We start from the raw sequence: 19,814 nt of genomic DNA, 5'->3' as shown, positions 1-19,814 counted from the left end.
AAACTATCTGGCACTCCATTAGATGTGCACTGATTCTTTACAGCTGGATTCTGAAACCTTGTGTAATGGGGTTGGGGTTGCGTCATTTGATCTGTTGTTTGTCTCCTGGCACAGAGTCATAGAATCAGATATAGGAAGAAGATCCTTTGTTGTCACTCTTCCTCTGTAGTCAGGCTGAATGTAAACTGAGCCGAATCTCTCTATTAGGAGACCTAATGTGTTTGGAAAGTAAAGTGTCGGCTGTATCCTAAAATGTAACGAATGTCCTCATTTTCCACATTTGTTGCTCTGGTTGTAGCAGTGTCCTATGCTTGTCTCTTGTCTTTCCAGGTTGTGTCATATGCAAAGTACTTGTACCCAACAAATGCCCTTGTTAGTCAGAAAGATGAGAGTCAGGGCAAGCCGGGATTCCATGACGCTTCCAAACGAAACTTCTCCAACACCCGATTCACACCCGTATCCTCAGGAACCGAATTAGGTAATGATTGTCCAGACTGCAGCCCTTCCTTTTCCTCTGATGTAGCATAGCCATGTGACCATCTAATGTTATGGCCCACGACTAGCCTAACTACGTAGACACGTGTCTACCCTGCGGACCCCGTCCTGTGCACTGCAGACCCAGTCCTCTGCTCTGCGGACCCCATTCTCTGCCCTGCTTACCTCATCCTATGCCCTGCTGACCCCTGTCCCATGCCCCTCTGATCATCTGCCCTGCTGACACTATGTTTTTTTTTTTTTTTTTTTTTTCCTGCTGACTGCTTCCTCCACTGTGCTGACTCATCCTCTGCACTGTTGACCCCTGTCCAGTGCCCTTACGGAGTCCTTCCCTATCCCCTATTGACCCCATCCTTTTCCCTGCTTACCCCTTTTCTGTGCCCTACTGATCACATCCTCTGCCCTGCTGATCCTTGTTTTTTGCCCTGCTGACCCCATTTTCTGCCCTGCTAACCCCTGTCCCCTGCACCACTAACTGCTGTCCACTATCCTGCTGACCCCCTATCCTCTGCCCTGCTAACCCGTTGTCCACTCTGCTGGACCCTGTCCTCTGTTTTGCTGACCTCTTCTGTCGTCTCATCCTCTGGCCTGCTGACCTCTGTACACTGCCCTACAAACTGCTGACACTATTCTTTGCCCTGCTGACCAACCACTCATTTGCCCCCTGACATTTTATACTGCACCCCGTCATCAGACAAGCTAGGTACAATCCTGGAGTCGGATGCCCCAAGCAACCTCATCTCATTTTGGACTAGTAATTAACTAGCGGAATTGGAACTGATCTTAGGTGGGAACGTGAAGGAATTGGGCTAATCTGAGGTGTGATGGTGCAGGAATTGGGGTCATCTGATGTGTGAAGGTGTAGGAATTGGGCTAATCTGAGGTGTGATGGTGCAGGAATTGGAGTCATCTGATGTGTGAAGGTGTAGGAATTGGGCTGATCTGAGGGGTGAAGGTGCAGGAATTAGGGGTGATCTGAGGGGTGAAGGTGCAGGAATTGGCTGATCTGAGGGGTGAAGGTGCAGGAATTAGGGGTGATCTGAGGGGTGAAGGTGCAGGAATTAGGGGTGATCTGAGGGGTGAAGGTGCAAGAATTAGGGGTGATCTGAGGGGTGAAGGTGCAGGAATTAGGGATGATCTGAGGGGTGAAGGTGCAGGAATTTGCTGATCTGATGTGTGAAGGTGCAGGAATTAGGGGTGATCTGATGTGTGAAGGTGCAGGAATTAGGGGTGATCTGAGGGGTGAAGGTGCAGGAATTAGGGGTGATCTGAGGGGTGAAGGTGCAGGAATTAGGGGTGATCTGATGTGTGAAGGTGCAGGAATTAGGGGTGATCTGATGTGTGAAGGTGCAGGAATTAGGGGTGATCTGAGGGGTGAAGGTGCAGGAATTAGGGGTGATCTGAGGGGTGAAGGTGCAGGAATTAGGGGTGATCTGAGGGGTGAAGGTGCAGGAATTAGGGGTGATCTGAGGGGTGAAGGTGCAGGAATTAGGGGTGATCTGAGGGGTGAAGGTGCAGGAATTAGGGGTGATCTGAGGGGTGAAGGTGCAGGAATTAGGGGTGATCTGATGTGTGAAGGTGCAGGAATTAGGGGTGATCTGAGGGGTGAAGGTGCAGGAATTGGGCTGATCTGAGGGGTGAAGGTGCAGGAAAACGTTTTTGGCACACAATGCTCCAACGGTTGCCTACCCACGCTCTATACAAAGCAAACAACAATGTTTAAGTACCCTGACTAGATGTTCCAGTTACATCAAGACAGGGAATTTTACATCTTGAATTCAGTCCTTTTGCGTGTGATACACATGAGAATCCATTACATGAAATGTCTACATACTATGGATTCCTGTTCATCTCTAAAATGTCTCTTGCTTAGAATTAATGTAAAGGGCAAAAATAACTGCAGAATCTTTGCAGATTTGTCTTTGCTGGATTGCTGTTGTGAATACAAAGCTTTTGTGCTGGTAAATGTGATCTGATGGCAGGACAGTGGGCGAGCCCAGAGATTAGTTGGACATGTGAATAGGCTGCCATGCTAAGTATGTCATATATTTGTTCATTTAGGTTCAGAAGCAGAAAGCTTTGAATATAACCCAGACCTTCTGGATGACCCTCAGTGGCCCTGCGGAAAACACAAGCGGGTTCTCATCTTTGCTTCCTATATGGTAATTATTGCTCTAGTATTTAGCTCAGTAGATGACCTAGACCACAGATTTCATGATGACAACGTGAAGTCTCTCTGTGCATTGGGTGTCACCTACAGATAAAACACGTCTTTTCTTTTTCCAGACAACAGTAATAGAATACGTGAAGCCTTCTGATTTGAAGAAAGACATGAATGAGATGTTCAAGGAGAAGTTCCCCAATGTGAAGCTTACTCTGAGCAAGATCAGGAGGTGAGGAGACCATTGCTGTGCTGGAGGAAGATACCACATTTTTATAGCAGAACAAGACTGCACCTGAGCACCACAAACCGAATAAATGTAATACACCTTCCTACCTGCTTACTATTGCTAACAGCACCGGGATTAGACACGCCGGTTCTAGATTACAAGGATTAGAAACACCGGTTCTAGATGACAAGGGTTAGACACGCCGCTTCTAGATGACAAGGATTAGACACACCGCTTCTAGATGACAAGGATTAGACACGCCGCTTCTAGATGACAAGGATTAGACACGCCGGTTCTAGATGACAAGGATTAGACACGCCGGTTCTAGATGGCAAGGATTAGACACGCCGGTTCTAGATGGCAAGGATTAGACACGCCGGTTCTAGATGGCAAGGATTAGAAACGCCGGTTCTCGATGACAAGGATTAGAACCACCGGTTCTCGATGACAAGGATTAGAACCGCCGGTTCTCGATGGCAAGGGTTAGACATGCCGGTTCTAGATGACAAGGGTTAGACACGCCGGTTCTCAATGACAAGGATTAGAACCGCCGGTTCTAGATGACAAGGATTAGACACGCCGGTTCTAGATTGGGGGAGTTTAGTTCTGCTTTAACCTTTTGTATTAGGTAGATCACAAAGGAAAGCACGCGCTGCTCCCTTACAGACTACACACTTCTACCAAGAGAGTGACATCCCCAGCATTTAAAGCAAATGGCAAACATTTATTTTATTGCAGCTTACCAAATCTTAGATTCGATGGCTGCATTAGTTTCCTTTTTTTTTTATATTTTCTTTCTTCAATTTTCATCTGGTGGTCTGTTTTTCAAAAGTGCAAGCTTTCAAGCAGAATGTATCAGTCTACATGGATGAGACAAACCATTTAACAGTGGCAGGAGTGCTTACAATGATCAACTTTTTTTTTTTATTCATAAAAATCCCAAAAAGAAAAAATATTTACTGTAATTGATTATAAAGTATTAGCTGGAGTTTGGTTTCAATTTGTTAGTGTATCTAAGTCTGCTAGTACATCGAACTCTCCCCTCTTCCTAGACTGACCTGCTATCCAAAGTTGCTCCCTGCGATCTGGTTTGGCAGCCCTGTAATACAGGAGGTGTGGTACTGCCCAGATCACCAGGTGAAAGTAAAAGGGAAAAAAAAGAAGACCAATACAGCCACCACGTCGAATGATTGGGAAGCTGCAATATATTACATGATTGGTTTTGTGTTTAATACCGCTTTAAGTTGAATAGGTTCATCTTGGCTGTCTGGCCTTGTGACAAGTTACCTTTTACCCCTTCTTGGCACTTCCTGGTGGCTCTTTACCTGTATCTTAATGCCAGGAGGCAGGGCAGAGATCTTTATCATGTGATCACTGTGATTGGCTGTCACATGATCAGGAGCCAGTCCCACCAGGTCCTGATTAGAGACTGGGAGCTGTGTGTGAGCGCTCGGCCGCTGTGCTTGGAGCATGCAGCGAGACCGCTCTCAGAACAGGAACCTCGGCTGCCATGGATGTGTATGTGTTGTGTGTGGCTCCACCATCCCTGCCACCACACATTTGTATTCCATGTTCGGCAAAGCTTTAAGATGGTTTTAGGTACATGTGATTGTGCTGCATAGCCAGGTCCATTATTCTGCAGCTGTAATGTTTTTTGTGCTTGTCCCATCAGCTTAAAGCGTGAAATGAGGTATTTGGCAGTGGAGTGCAGTATGGAGCCTGTGACGGTGGCCATGGCTTATGTCTACTTCGAGAAGCTGGTGCTACAGGGAAAGGTGAACAAGCAGAACCGCAAGTTGTGTGCTGGGGCCTGCGTCCTCCTGGCGGCCAAAATCAGCAGTGACTCCAAGAAGCCAGAGCTGAAACATCTGTTAGATGTAAGTTCTGATCTCTCCTTCATGATGGAGTACGTTCTTTTACAGTTGTGTCCATTTATGATCTAAAGCTGAACTCCAGGAAAACTGCTAAATACAAATATGGGATCGGTTTTATCTACCAAAGTATTTGTATTTCTGCCCATCCATTAACACAGCACAGCCCTGCCTGGCAGGGGAGGAGACCTGATGCCTAGAGGACATAGAATTACTTCCTGGATCCTCCACACTGTTAGACTGGTCCTGGCCGTGTCTTCTCCCACATGCTCCAGAGGTCGAAGGTTGAGTCCACCTCCAAAGCATAGGGGACAACAATATTTTATACTTTTCTGCTTTAAAACCTATCCAATAAAAATAAATAAATATACATTTCTGCATACATTCTGGCCAAAATGTATTGTGCTAAATCTCTATGAGTGTATATTGATTGTGTTGAATGAAAATTGTAGCACCTACAAACTGTGGTGTGTGTATGTATATGTGTGTGTGTATGTATATGTGTGTGTGTACACACACACATCACACACACACGTTTTATTTATTTTTCTATATACTACTAATGGCGGTGATCAGCGACTTATAATGGGACTGCAATAGTGTGGAAGGCAATCTAACACTAACTGACGCTGGGGGAGACTGACTAATTGTCACTGTACTAATGACACTGGCTGGGAAGGGGTTACCATCTAGGGCAATCAAGGGGTTAAATGTGTGCCTAACTGTGTTAAAAAAAGAAAAAAAATTCCCAGCTCAATTTACCAACCATCTGAATTGTCCTGTCTAACAGTTCACATTAAAAACGGGTCTAGTTTGCACACATTTGCCAACATGTGTTCGCTGGCGAGCCTCTTCATGGCATCCCAATATTCTGCAGTTTCAGTTTTAACGATCACTGTTGGACAGTACAATTCGGTTGGTTGCAGGCTGGTTGGTAAGTTGAGCTGGGCGTCTTTTCTATCTGCCTGGTGTCCATGGTAGTCGGGCTGAATGTTTTCCGTGATGAGCGGACAGCAAGCAATTACAGACCGGGATTTGTAGTATTAGAGGCTCCTTTTGCTGACTTCACCTCCTGATCTCTCCCCAGTCATAGTACTCCATGTATGTGTGTAAACCAGTGTTTCTCAACTCCAGTCCTCATGGACCCCCAACAGGTCATGTTTTCAGGATTTCCATTATTTTGCACAGGTGATTTGATCAGTTTCACTGCCTTAGTAATTACCACAGCTGTTTCATCTGAGGGAAATCCTGAAAACATGACCTGTTGGGGGTCCATGAGGACTGGAGTTGAGAAACACTGGCCTAAACCAACGTGTACATGGCTGACCGTTTTGCCAAGTAACTTTACATGTAATCTTTGACACTGGGATACAAATACGGCGACATTGCTGAAAGATCCATCTGCTGACATGTATTGGTTTTACATTGTGTTGTTTATTGGTTTCTTTACACGAGTTGTTTGTTTTAGTGACTCTTTGGTTATTTTCTTTCAACTGTGCGCTGTAAATGTTCCTTTATTTCCTCCCGTTCCATTACAGAAGCTTGAAGAGCGTTTCCGAACGAACAGACGGGACTTGGTGGTATTTGAGCTGACGGTGCTGGTGGCCATGGAGCTGGCGCTGTACCTTCCAGAGGCCCAGGTATTGCCTCACTTTCGTCGTCTGACCAAGCAGCAGTAGAAGGTACCCCGCAGAGACTATCCAATCTTTGTACTAGGTTGGGAACGCACTGCTCCCATTTGGTTTAGGAGACTCAGGCCGAGTCCAGCGTCTATCTGATCACCAGCGGAGGAGTGGAGTCCGAACGGTTATTACCTTTATATTTATTACAAGACCGCAAGCACAACTGTAGATTTGAGTTGTAGAGTACTGATATAGTTCCTATTTTATTATCATATTTTTCTGATATTTGCGTAATTGCACATTGTCAAAGCTCCTTCTTCCCCCAGGCTCTCATTAATGCCTGTTTTTTTCCTGATGAAAAAGAGGATTTCCCTATGGAAAGGTGTCAGACATATAGGCTGGAAGGGCAAATCTGCATGACAGTTGTACTTTGTATGAGCAGCTCCATCATTGGCTTCTATGTAGATTTTACAACAGTCCCCACGTTAATGAGGAAACGTCCAGTGCTCTGGAATACTTGAAGCTGAACAGATGGAACTCCATACAGTCCTGAATGAACAGGGAAGGGTGTCCCTCCAGACTCAGCTGTGTGTAAAGGGAAATACAGCTTTGGAAACCTAGGTGTTCACATTTTGACTGGAAATGGGTGAATATAATACACAATATTGTGTATTTACCTGGTTAAAAAACGTAGAATATATAAATATATTTTTAGTTCTATACAAAAATGTAATTTGTAAAGAAACAAAATGCATTCCATCGTCCGTCTAATGATTAGTACATAGACACATGGCCCGATGGACTATCGTGCAGAGCCCTGCACTGCTCCATCCATCTTCTCAAAGTGCCTCAAACATTATTAGGCCCATTAACAGGGACATACAAGGAGCCATCGCAGCTCTCGTCTATCTCCCCCTGTGATCCAGAAGTGATTTCTGGTGAAAGAGATGGTTGCAGACAACAAAGCAGCGCAGAGCTGCCAGCTCCCTCTGTAGTGATTGCCACTCTCATCAGAGGGAGTTCAATGTCTGGCTCCTCTGCTCACCTAGGATGGAAGTAGTTGTCAGCTTCTCCTGGTTCAGTCTCCCTGTAAGGGACAGTTCACACTATAGAAACACGTTCTGGATGCGTTTTTGCATGCATGTTTTTGGCGTGTTCTGGTTCTTTTTTTCATGCGTTTTTGGCATGTTCTGGTGTGTTTTTGACGCATTCCAGTGCGTTTTTATGCATTCCACGTTTTTTCCCCTCTTTTTCTTCAATTTAAATAGGGACATGTACGTTTTTGGTGTGTTTCAGTGCATTTTGTATGTGTTTTACTGGATTCCAGTACAGTTCTTTGCATAAAAAATGCAGCCTGTTCTTTTTTTTTTTTTTTTCCTGCAATCGAAGCGCACTGATGTGAACTATGACATTGACAACCACATAACCTACTTCCTGTGTGTTTTGGATGCAGAAAAGAAGCAACTGAAACGCATGTCGTGTGAACTGGCCGGAAGTGTCTGTAAAACATTTCTCAGAGGAGGTCAGGCCAATGTGCACATCAGGTCCATCCAGGCAGAAATCTGCGGCTAGAATGTGTGTAATATTGTAGAGCAGATCATGGTCTACAAGGTGCAGAAACAGTGACTTTCCTGCAACAAATTGCAATGTGTACTTTTTCCGCTTCCACCGCAGGTCACAAATCCTCTTCGGCATAGGCACACTATGAGGGAGATTTACTAAAACTGTACGGTGCAAAATCTGGTGCAGCTGTGCATGGTAGCCAATCAGCTTCCAGGTTTTATTGTCAAAGCTTAATTGAACAAGCTGAGGTTAGAATCTGGTGCAGCTGTGCATGGTAGCCAATCAGAGTGCTCCAGTGTAGTATATCTCCCCCTATGTTGTTTGACCCATCATATATGTCAGAAGTACAATAGTTTAGCTGGCCCTCTGTGTCTGATAGGCCACTCCCTTTCTAAGTTTGCTCACCCAATCACGCTCTTCGTTGTAGGAGTTTGCCCCAAGTAGGTTTCGGTGTAACAGTTTACCGTGGGGATTAGGTCACTGCTTCCCCCTTGACTCCCCTCTCAGCATGGGGAATGGCCCCTCTGAATTCCAGTCTGGAGTGGACAACCCCTTTAGAACTTTCATGCTGTCTTGCCCTCCAGATTGATCTTTGAGTAGATCTTGCCATAGTTTTTGGGGAATCCTTCTTTAACTTTTTTCAATGCCTTGGATGCCCCCCCAAAAAAAACCACAAGACCAAGAAAATGTTATGTGACTCGGGCTTCTGAACATCTTGTGCCTGATGGTTTACCTTTCTAAAAGACAATCCAATTGTAGGGTTTTCCTCCACATGTAACAGGGAATTCCTTTATCCTAAAACTGTGAGAAAATCTGCCCATAATTCCACCAACCTGCATCCACCTGAGTGAAATCTCCATATTGCGTGGACTTGCTCTTTCAGTAATGTAGGTGTCCAAGGAAAGTCCTAATCTTTGGACTGTCAGCTCTCATGGTCAGGCAGCCAAGTAACAAATGTATAAATCCTAGTTAGTTGTAGGTCAGGGGTGTCCAGATCCAGTCTTTGAGGGCCGCATTCAGTAGAGGATTTTCCTCTAAATAATTTGTGATTATAAACCGTAACGTACTAAATGACTGCTGCCTGTTCTCTAGAACTATCTGCGGATCCTGGTCCTCACAGACTGGACTTGATGTCCCTGTCATAGACCATTATGGCAATAACTAGCATGGAGCACGAGGTTTATTTTTGTAATATTACTGTGTGATCTGTGAATTCAGTTATTTGGGGTTTTATTTCTTTGTATTTTTTGAGTTTTTTTAGTTCTTTACAAAGTGCACATATGTATGACTTCCAGGTAGCCTCATTCCAAAAGAAAATACATTTTATAGTAATATGCATAGTTAGTTATTTAAAGAAACGTGCCTAAACTGAGCCTGGTCTGGTATCAGGGTTATTTTATTTATTGTGGGTTGTTTTTTTGTTGTTGCTAAGATATTTCAGGCACAACTATTGCCCTTCTAGAGCACCAGCCGCCATTTTTTTGTCCTCAAGTCATATAGTGACGTATATGTTCACTGGGGAGGAGTGACATCACCGAGTTGCTTTGCTGTATTGCATTCGAATGGCACCTGATCAGAATTCACAACTCTGCTAGTGGATGTCTGTAAACACTTAGAATGTTCCAGTTTCTTTAGCTGTTTGGCCTTTTCTTTGTTCCACTTGTATCGGATGGAGGTTAGTGCTGCATCCCCTCTAATAAAACAGGTCTTCCTGCCTTTTATGCTGCCATGACTTTACTGAGACCACCTTACAATTGTTACTGCCAACTGTTGTCTGAGCTTTTTACATCTTGGGAAAAGTCACGGAGCATAAATGGTTATCCCTATAATAGCTTTGTGTGTTTTTGTTTTTTATTTTTATGTAATAATCCTTCCCACTCCTCTTCCTCAGCAGCCTAATAAAGAGGAGGACCACTGCGCACTCTGATCTGTTCTGTGGTCTGACCTCATGCACAGTAAAGGCTCCTTTGCTTCGGTGTGGTGATGATTGGAGATTATTAGCTGTGACGGAACTGTGAGCCTTGGTTCACATCTATGCGGCCGTGCAGGCCACGTTTTGCGCGGGCACGAGAGCCCATTCATTTGAATGGACTCCCGTGCCCCATGACACACAGGGAAAGAAGTCCCTGCACTTCTTGGGTAAACGCAGCCCGCACGGGAACCTCGGTTGCGTTTTCCAGTGCAGGCAGCGTGCCATTAGAAATAATAGCACCTGACTGCAGGTCCGCAATTCTCTGTGCGGATTTTCATGCGGATCCGCAGCAGCACCACCCGCACAGATGTGAGCCTAGCCTGAAGGTTGGAGTCCATTTCCAGTATCATGCTGCATCTGCCCAGTTTTATCACATGTGGAGGGGACCTCCTGTCCACATCTTGCACTGGGACCACATTGCCCTCTGTAACATCTAATATTGGTCTTAGCTGACCAAGGAAAACTAAAACAGGAAATCTGGGAACCATTAGGCCAGATTTTGTTTGGGTAAGCCATTCTGTATTCTCAGTGTTGTCACCTGCTCCCATTGAAGTGATTGAATGACAAATTGTCCTCTTGTGCTCTGTAGACAGTGGTTGTGCCTAATGCCCAGCTCTAGCCAGAAGTTTTTTTTTTTTTTTTCCAGTTTTAGAGCAAAGTAATGGAGGGAGGGTGGTCAGGTTTGTTAGGCATTCTGTGACCCCCCCCCCCCTTCCCCAGGAAGATTACCATCACCACCTGTCGAGACAAGAAGTGATGGGAAGTCTATCCAATGGGGACCCAGACTTCAACAGCAAAAACTTTTCTGTAGACGGGGAAGAGTTAGAACTGTCAATCTATTATTACCTTGTCTTCTGTCCTGGTGACAACCGCTTCCCTATTTCTTTTTCTGCTGTCACAGGGATGTGAAATGAGCTGCATTTACTGAAAGAAAAAAAAAAAAGTTGTGGCTGGAGTTCGGCTTTACACATAATATTTAATTTTTTCTTTATTACTAAAGTGGTGACTTGGCAGCTGCAGACACACAATAGCAGCTTTAGCTAGCACACTCGCTTTACTACCTAATCCAAGCGCAGTCGTTTCAGTAAAGTCCTTGACCAGTCTACAATTCTAGAGCTTCCTGTGCTGTGTTCCTAATGTCAATGGCAGATGATCTGCTTACATTTATGTATTTGTAGGCCTTCCAGGTATAAACAACTAGCACAAATCTCTTCCAGCTTTTCTCTGTATTTATTAGCCAGTAATATCTGATGAAACGTAGGTGGTCTGCAATCAGTTCTATGTGTAGAATACTCTGTATATGGCTCCATCCTGCTCTGTACTGCCGCTAATAACCAAACTGCAGCATCTACCATGACAACACTGGTGCCATTTTTGGGAGACCACAGTGTTTTCCGTTCTTCCGAGGGTCATTCACCACTGTGACTGTCTGTAAAAGCAATCTGGCATTTATGTTGTGCATTAAAAAACAAAATCTATAAAAAAAAAAATAAAGCTAATCTCTATGTTAGAGAATTATAAGTGAGGCACATTTGTTGTGCTGCTTGTGACGAGGTGTAGTGTGAATGTCCCATCACTGCCTCACTAGCCAACCCTGACAATTGGCTCCTTCAGGCTGTGGTTTGTGGGGTGTCAAGTCAGCCAGCCTTTAACTAACACAAGGAGGATCTGCCACTTCTACACATCACAGGCCAAATAAAAAGACCGCTTGTGCTTTTGTGCCAGCCACCAGTCTGGTTAAAGAACTACTGCATGATGTGGGGGAGGTGCGTCTAATGGGGTGCATTACCCCTGCCTCTGTGCCTCCATCCACAAATCTTCTTTAGGCGTGAGCACACAATATGATGGCAGTGGAAGGCTGCTGGTTCCTGACCTTTACATCCAACCACCTCCAGATAGAAGACATGGAGGTGTGTGGAACCTTAATAATTACTTCATCCTTGATTTGCTATTGAAGCACTTCATTTGGATCACTGGGACAAGCTGTTTTTGCCATTGTGAAGGGAGCCTGCAATGCTAACTGTGGTAATGTTGTGGCTTCTAACATGTTGGAGGCTGCAAGTTCCTGGGATCCAGAAGTCCTCCTCTGGCTTCATTATTTAGCATAGGATTTGTAGGTAGTGATGATTTTCCACTCTTCATTCATGTTCAGGATCAGCTGCTGCTGGCAACTGTTTTGGAAGCTTCATTTATCCTAGGCTGTCACTCCAATCTCCTTTGTTGCTGACCTCAAACATACATAAAGAGTGGGGAGCCCTGACCACCTACATCTTCTATGCTAAATAATGAGCCAAAGGAGGACTACTGGATCCCAGGAACTTGCAGCCTCTTAACACGTAGGTAGTCACGACCTTATCACAGCTGGTATGACCGGGTCCCTTGAGGGCCGAGCTGGTCCTGCCCAGGGGGTCCCTGGAGGGCCGAGCTGGTCCTGCCCAGGGGGGTCCCTGGAGGGCCGAGCTGGTCCTGCCCAGGGGGGTCCCTGGAGGGCCGAGCTGGTCCTGCCCAGGGGGGTCCCTGGAGGGCCGAGCTGGTCCTGCCCAGGGGGGTCCCTGGAGGGCCGAGCTGGTCCTGCCCAGGGGGGTCCCTGGAGGGCCGAGCTGGTCCTGCCCAGGGGGGTCCCTGGAGGGCCAAGCTGGTCCTGCCCAGGGGGGTCCCTGGAGGGCCCAGCTGGTCCTGCCAAGCTTAGCAAGACAGGAGGCCCTTTGCACACGGAGTCTGTGAATATTGCCATCTTGTGGCAGAAAGAGTGAAGCGCATGTTTTACATGCCAGCATACTCCTTTTCCTGTTTGGAGAATAAACGCTTTGTAATTGTAGAATTCTAATGTTAGATTTTGTTAAGTGTGAAATGTTTTCCATATTGGTTTTTATACAGTGGTTATGTTGTAAAGTTACTGCTTTGTACAAGTTAGAGGTTTTCTTTCATATATGTGATTAATAAGGGGGTGATTGAAGCTAAGGCTCCTCATCTGGAAATACTCAGCAGCATAGATTTCATTAGAGGCTCTTCTACCCTTTAATGTAACATTTGGCCCAAGGCAGTGACCCTTTCATTGTTATAGAGGGGGGATGGTACAGCCAGTAGGTGTCAAAGGATAGGTTCACCTTTGGGAGCAGGTTACATGTTATACCCATTTTTAGGGAGGACTATGTAACATGTTCCCATAGATGCGCACCCCCCCCCATCTGACAGACAGTACAGGGAAAAGTTTCCTGTACTGTCTATCTCAGATTTGAAGTCAGCATGGCCGTGCCGGGCTCTACCCACATAGTTGCGTCACTCATTCACAGAGTTCTGTGAACGAGTGCCTACAAGTCCCAGCAGTCTTAGCGGCTGTCGGCTTGTAGTTTTCAATGAACCCCCCCAGCCGACGCTGTGGAGCCATAGTAGGTTATTGACAATTACAAGCCCACAGCAGGAGAAGACCTGCGATCTACTGATGTCTGGTACAATGCTTTCCAGGCTCCTTTGGACAAAAATAATAAATGCACATTCTTTACCTGCAAAAAAATGTGCGTTTTTATTATTTTTGTCCACAAGGTGAACTTCTCCTTTAATAATTCTCAGAACCCCCTTTAATAAATCTTAGGATTGTACAGTGGAATTGCTTTTTTTGAAAGACTATTCCACTTGCAACTGAAAATTCAGTTCTTCCTGAAGATCTTGTTAATGAGTTGTTTCCATCCAGCAAGAGGCCCTTTCCTGGTCTGTCTTGGCTTTGTTCTGCCAAAATTGTTCTCTTTACCTGAGGAGAGAAAACTGGCTGCAGTCACTATGATACATTTCTGTCATTTGTATTGAAAGAGATTGTGCCCATCGCAGCCAATCAGATTCCTCTTTATACACTCAAAACCAGAAATCTAGTTCTGATGGGCAATACAGGATGCTCTTCCTTGGCAGTCTTCTATGAGGCCTGCTGTCTGTGACCTTGCAATAATGAGCTGACACCCTTCTGTGTGGGGGATGCAGCAGTCACTCGCACACAGTGAAGCCGCCATGCAGCCATTGTGGAGTCCTGATCCGCCACTTCATTCATAAACAACTAATGAGGTCATTAGTTTCTGGCTACTTCTCCTAAATAACACTTCACCATGCCCGATGGCTTCCTCCATTGTGCGGTGGTGACAGCTGAACCTGCATCATCCGATGACGTCATTTTTCTGCCGTTTATTTTGGAGATGCATTTTACTGTAGAATTTGAAGCTGTTCTTTTAATATTCATGTAGACAATGGTATTTCTGTGTAAGCTAAGAAAAAAATATATATTTTGATATTCAGGTATGTGTGTCTTTGCCAGATTGCATCTAATTTTATATATCGAAATCTTTATGTTCGATATAGATAGCCGCAGCCAACAGCATATTAAGCTGAACCAATATCCAGCCTATGGGAGCCGGTGATGTCATCGGTTCCTTGTGAACATTGGTTCAGGCTCACGATGGCTGCTGCTATGCTATATATTAATGCCAATGAAAATAAATATGCTATTTTTTGTTTGTTTTTGATTTGTACTGTGCATATATTGTACATGTTTTACAGTAAAGGAATACAAAAAAAAGCACCTTGTTTGTGAATCTCATTCCAGTGTTCCTGTGGATAATAACGCATTTGTGACAATGCTGATGTCAATAAAGTTTTTATACAGATTTCAAAATCAAACCTTTTAGCACGAGTGTTTTCCTTTTCAAATGCTTTGTTCCCTTTTACTACTTTATTCTATGAACATAATTGTGATGACATTTTAAAGATGGTAACACAATTCTGTCCTGTAGCCTATCAGATTGTTTCTATCTTTGAAATGTAAACCACAATCTGTCTTTAAATATAGAGGCCGGACAGGAAAGGCCTCGTGCACACTGGACGTTTTTGTGATCTTTCCTAGATACCTTTCCTCCTGGCCAGCAGTGTTTTGGCAGGAAAAATCTTGAAGCTTGTAAACACAATTAGGTGGGTCATGCACTCGGGGCGTTAATTTTATTGGCCAGAATGATTTATTATTAGCAGTCTAAGTCGAGCATTTAGATGGTAACATGTGTAGGCAGTTTCCTGCCAAAACGTCACATCTTTCTTTTTTTGTTTGCCTCTCTAAATGCCTATGTATGCATGGAGACACAGGCTAACCTGCAGGTGTGTTTAGAGGCAGACCCCCCCCCCCCCAAAAAAAAAAAAAAACCAGACGCCCAATAGCATGAAAAATGTATAGTGTGCATGAGGCCTAAAATTCAAAGTAAACTAGATCCTGAAAGTCAGAATCGCTTATCTACGTAATTGTTCTAGGTCACTGACTCAAGACATTGATCCAAGAGGATCAGCAGCACAGCCAGGCAACTAGCAAATTCAGAAGGAGAGGTCAGTGATGACATCCTCCATCTTTTTTTCTTTTAAACCGAACCTGTGACAGGAGAAGTCTTTTTGTTAGGCCTTGTTCACACGGGTGTACTTGGGCATACATTCATGCGAAGGACCATGTTTGATGCCCAGATGCAGGCAGCCCCATTCATGTCTGTTGGGATGCTGTGGGTGCATGGACACTGGTCCCAATCACAGCTGTGCAGGTGTGAGTGCGTTCCTTAGAGCAGACAGTGTACGTTTGGGGACACACGCCTGCCCCGCTGTCAGATTGGGACCTGAATGGGGTTGTCTGTACATAGATGCATGGAACAGTTGTGCCTCCTATGAGGACAAACATGGCTCTGCACACAGCAGTTTTTCACTACCTGCGTCATCTGCTATCAGAAGAATTGCTATGGCTAGAATTCCGTAAAGTGTATCCATAGCAATGGTCTTCCCTTATTGGCTCTGGTCTGATAAATATACCATTTGTAGATGTTTTGTGGACTAGATAACACCTCAGCCTGCATTGATGAGGAGAGAGGAGGGTGTATTATAGTCCTGCCCCAGGGTGGCAATGCTGATGCAGTACTGTAAGACTGCAGTATGTGAAATCTTTGTTCTTGGGTATGAATATTTATTAGGAATACTTGGGGCGCACTTACATTGCTGTGGTAGTCTGGGAGGGAACACACAGCCAGGAGATGGATCAGGTTCTGATGGCACAGCGTCGTTAACAGGTAACCGTGTTCTCAAAGCTGCTTCTGTTCAGGTTCTCTGCAACAACCAAAAACACCACATTTAGGAGACCCACCTCCGCTTTTCCTCTGGAACTTCTCAAATCTAGGGGGGAAAAAACTTTCTTAGGCCTCTTTCACACAGGCTTCAGGTTGTACCAGAGCAGTGTGGATAGAAAGCATTGCAGGGCTATCAGTAAGCTTTGAAGCCATTCAAGTACCATGCAGCTGCAATTTGTAAATTCTGAACACAAATCCTAAAGGGAGTGTTAATTGCCTATTGACACCCCGATCACACCAAACCAGACACGCCAATTTCAGGTGCAATTTGCAAGACATCTGACAGAGGTCAATGCAAATCACACCAAAAGTAATGCATGTACTACTCTCGGTGCGGCTCCAACAAAGTCAGAACCGCAGCGATATGACTGTTGTAATTGTGGATAATTGGATGTGACTTGGTATGCGATTTGCAAGTTGCATGGCGTACAAATTGCATGCCATTTCACATCCGGTGTGACTGGGGACCAGAGCAAGCTGCCAGCAGGCTTTCAACAAGCTTCAAAAAGCATGGACACTGGGCAGGAAGGGGCAATCAAATTGTTAACTGTGTGCTGTTTTACTGTAAGCTATGGGTGTGTGCTTCACTGTAAGCACATTGCTTTGAATGGCTCTGCTATGCAGAGCCATACAAAGCAGCAGGCTGGAGCTGACGGGAGAGAACTGTGTTGTTTACTTACAGTTCTCCCCTCCTTCTGTAATGCTCCTCGATCACTGGGTGCCGGCGAGTAATCACCGTCCAGGACCCGGTGATTGACAGCTGTGGCCGCGAATTCTCCTACCCAGAAATTCAAACATCCCTTGTGATAGAAATAAGGTATGACAGGTCCTCTTTGATACCCCAGATGTCTCCTCTACCCTTGAAAGCATGATATAAAACAAAAACCAACACGCACACAAATGGCAGTGTTTACATCTGCCAGAACTGGAAGTGACTTCATGACATTGCTTCTGGCTTCCCAGGACGGTACAGATGACTGGGGACCATCTGGTCCACAGGCAGCTCTATGATAACCCGGCGACACCGCCAGATCGGACAGAAGCTGAAGCCCGATCGCATTCTGATTAGCCGCTAGGATGGCTTTTACATTTGAGGGGAAATTGCTGGCTGAAAATAAAGATACCAGGATGATGCCCTTAACTGCAGGCATCATCCCGGTATAAGCACAAAAAGTCAAGGCTGCCCATGGACGTCCACCCGTCAGGAAGTGTAAGTGGCAACTAACCCTCCCTTTAAGATTTGTGTTCAGCATTTACAAACTGGAGCCGAGTGGGACGTAAAAAGCCTGCTGAAAGCTCTACAAATGCTTGATCAAAACTTGCTGTTCTTATACAAGCTGAAGCCTGTGTGAAATGGGCCTCAATGGCAGCTCCCTCCTCCCCATTCCACAAGCCTTTGTAGACCTATCCTGAAGAGGAGAGCTCGCCAGTGTCAGTAAGAGATATGAAACAGAGGATTCCAGCTGTTGGCATCAACTCAAAACTGATTATTATTTTCGAGTAGACTTGCATATTAAAGCCAATCGTTCGCTGCAAATTTTATACTGGGGTCTATTATCTCTATAGCAGGGGTGTCAAACTGGCGGCTCTCCAGCTGTTGTGAAACTACAAGTCCCATCATGCCTCTGCCTTTGGGAGTCATGCTTGTAACTGTCAATCTTGCAATGCCTCATGGGACTTGTAGTTTGACAACAGCTGGAGGGCCACCAGTTTGACACCTGTGCTCTATAGGATCATGACAACCTGATCTCAGATTTTCAGCTGTGCCTCATGAAACAGTGAATAGAAGAGTTGCCTCCTACTACTTTCATTATACAGAAAGATGTAGATGGCTTGAGGCCCCCCCCTAATGGGTCACTCTTGCAAAAAAAAAAAAAAAATGGCAGCACCTTCTAAAGCTGGCCATACGTTATGCAATTTTTTTTGTTCAATTTCCTTTCAATTTACCTTAAACTATGTAGTGCAAGGGCCTCTCTGATTGCATACAAATTGTTTAGGGTTTACCTCATATCGTATGGTTTTGGTAAAACTAAAATAAAATTGTACAAGAATATTCTATATTGTATGGCCAGCCCATGACGTAAGACCAGAATATTGTATACTGTATGGCCAGCCCATGACGCAAGACCAGAATATTGTATACTGTATGGCCAGCCCATGACGTAAGACCAGAATATTGTATATTGTATGGCCAGCCCATGACGCAAGACCAGAATATTGTATACTGTATGGCCAGCCCATGACGTAAGACCAGAATATTGTATAATGTATGGCCAGCCCATGACGCAAGACCAGAATATTGTATAATGTATGGCCAGCCCATGACGCAAGACCAGAATATTGTATAATGTATGGCCAGCCCATGACGGAAGACCAGAATATTGTATACTGTATGGCCAGCCCATGACCCAAGACCAGAATATTGTATAATGTATGGCCAGCCCATGACGGAAGACCAGAATATTGTATAATGTATGGCCAGCCCATGACCCAAGACCAGAATATTGTATACTGTATGGCCAGCCCATGACGTAAGACCAGAATATTGTATAATGTATGGCCAGCCCATGACCCAAGACCAGAATATTGTATAATGTATGGCCAGCCCATGACACAAGACCAGAATATTGTATAATGTATGGCCAGCCCATGACGCAAGACCAGAATATTGTATAATGTATGGCCAGCCTATGACATAAGACCTTGTTTACATGAGCAGCAGTCTCCACTGGTGGCAGAGCAGTGGCTTTCAGGTGATGACACTACAGGCTCCTGAATGTAGGGATTTTTGCATTTAAAGGGTTAGTTTGCCTTTACCAAAAACACAGATCAACCACCTGTTTTTACCGTCCCTTTGCCGCCTGTGTAAATGAGTCCTTAGGAAAGAAGTGTTCAAATCACTGCTACCGCAGCACAACTTTTTCTGCTAAAGATACAAAACCCATCATCTTTGCTTGTCTATGTATCCATACTGGTAATACTGCCAAGAAGTCTCGATAGATCTGGAGAAGACTTCAATGTTGATTCCTTTCTGATGCAGTACGAATAAAGAGTCTCCATTGTGTAGAGGTCTTCAAGTTGCAAAAAAAAAAAAAAGCAAGAGTACGTCAACCACTGAGCCTACGGGGGCACAAGCACACCACGTGTGTTGGAGTGCAGTACTTGTCTCAAAGTCAATGCAATACTTGCTGAACTGCATTGTTTCTAATAGGACCTGAGCACAGCAACCAGCTGCATTAGTGTTACATAGTTAGTTTGGCTGAAAAAAACAAAAGTCCATCCAGTTCAACCATTAAAAAAAAAAAAGTTATAATCCTATACCCACAGTTGATCCAGAGGAAGGCAAAAAAACCCAGCAAAGCACGATCCAATTTGCTCCTGCAGGGGAGTGTGTGGCGGATGAAAATGGAATGAAAAAAAAGAAAAAAAACATTTTAGCTCCAGCTGTGAATAAAAAAAAGAAAACTGCGCTTTACTGCACTACAAACATGTCCACGCATATCAACTGAGGAGTGTTCAGTGTGCAAGAATTCAGCCTCTGGGTCTGTCCACTCAAAACTAATGTTTTACTGTTTGGTAGATACTGGAAACAGAGTAGATCTCCAGCAAAAAAAAATAAACACTCCTCTGGACGAGGAGGGGAACAACCCATGATGTCACCAGTTCAGATAGATAACCAATGGCTGCCCCTCCTGTCTCTAAGCCAATGAGAGGTGAGAGAGCCTAGGTTCTCCTGCACATGGCTGCACTAGGATCAGGCTCAGGTGAGT

The 19,814-nt window shown here is 44.8% G+C and overlaps 1 protein-coding gene and 1 long non-coding RNA gene across 5 annotated transcripts in view; one reads left to right on the top strand and one right to left on the bottom strand.

Annotated features, from left to right (window-relative positions):
- LOC149436722 (uncharacterized) overlaps positions 1-19,814 on the bottom strand; it is a 58,791-nt gene that overhangs the window by 4,297 nt on the left and 34,680 nt on the right. For both annotated transcript variants that reach the window (XR_016308270.1, XR_016308271.1), the window contains 2 exons: positions 15,913-16,024; positions 10,760-10,837 (listed from right to left, as the gene is read on the bottom strand). This is a non-coding gene — a long non-coding RNA (uncharacterized LOC149436722). The remainder of the gene's footprint in view (positions 1-10,759; positions 10,838-15,912; positions 16,025-19,814) is intronic.
- Positions 1-19,814, top strand: part of CABLES2 (Cdk5 and Abl enzyme substrate 2) — a 58,429-nt gene that overhangs the window by 22,882 nt on the left and 15,733 nt on the right. For 2 of the 3 annotated variants that reach the window (XM_089661533.1, XM_089661531.1), the window contains 5 exons: positions 331-478; positions 2,557-2,657; positions 2,782-2,888; positions 4,558-4,762; positions 6,295-14,575. In XM_089661533.1, the coding sequence (XP_089517659.1) occupies positions 331-478; positions 2,557-2,657; positions 2,782-2,888; positions 4,558-4,762; positions 6,295-6,435 (702 nt within the window). In that variant the 3' untranslated portion in view covers positions 6,436-14,575. Of the gene's footprint in view, positions 1-330; positions 479-2,556; positions 2,658-2,781; positions 2,889-4,557; positions 4,763-6,294; positions 14,576-19,814 lie in introns of those variants that run through there. The other variant, XM_089661532.1, reaches the window with a different exon arrangement.

The sequence above is a fragment of the Staurois parvus genome, unplaced genomic scaffold (assembly GCF_062004578.1).
Source record: "Staurois parvus isolate SC_StPar_1 unplaced genomic scaffold, SC_StPar_1.0 ptg001349l, whole genome shotgun sequence".
Lineage (NCBI taxonomy): Eukaryota > Metazoa > Chordata > Amphibia > Anura > Ranidae > Staurois > Staurois parvus.
Note: the sequence above shows the minus strand (reverse complement) of the source record. Positions and strands in the feature narration are given on the sequence as shown.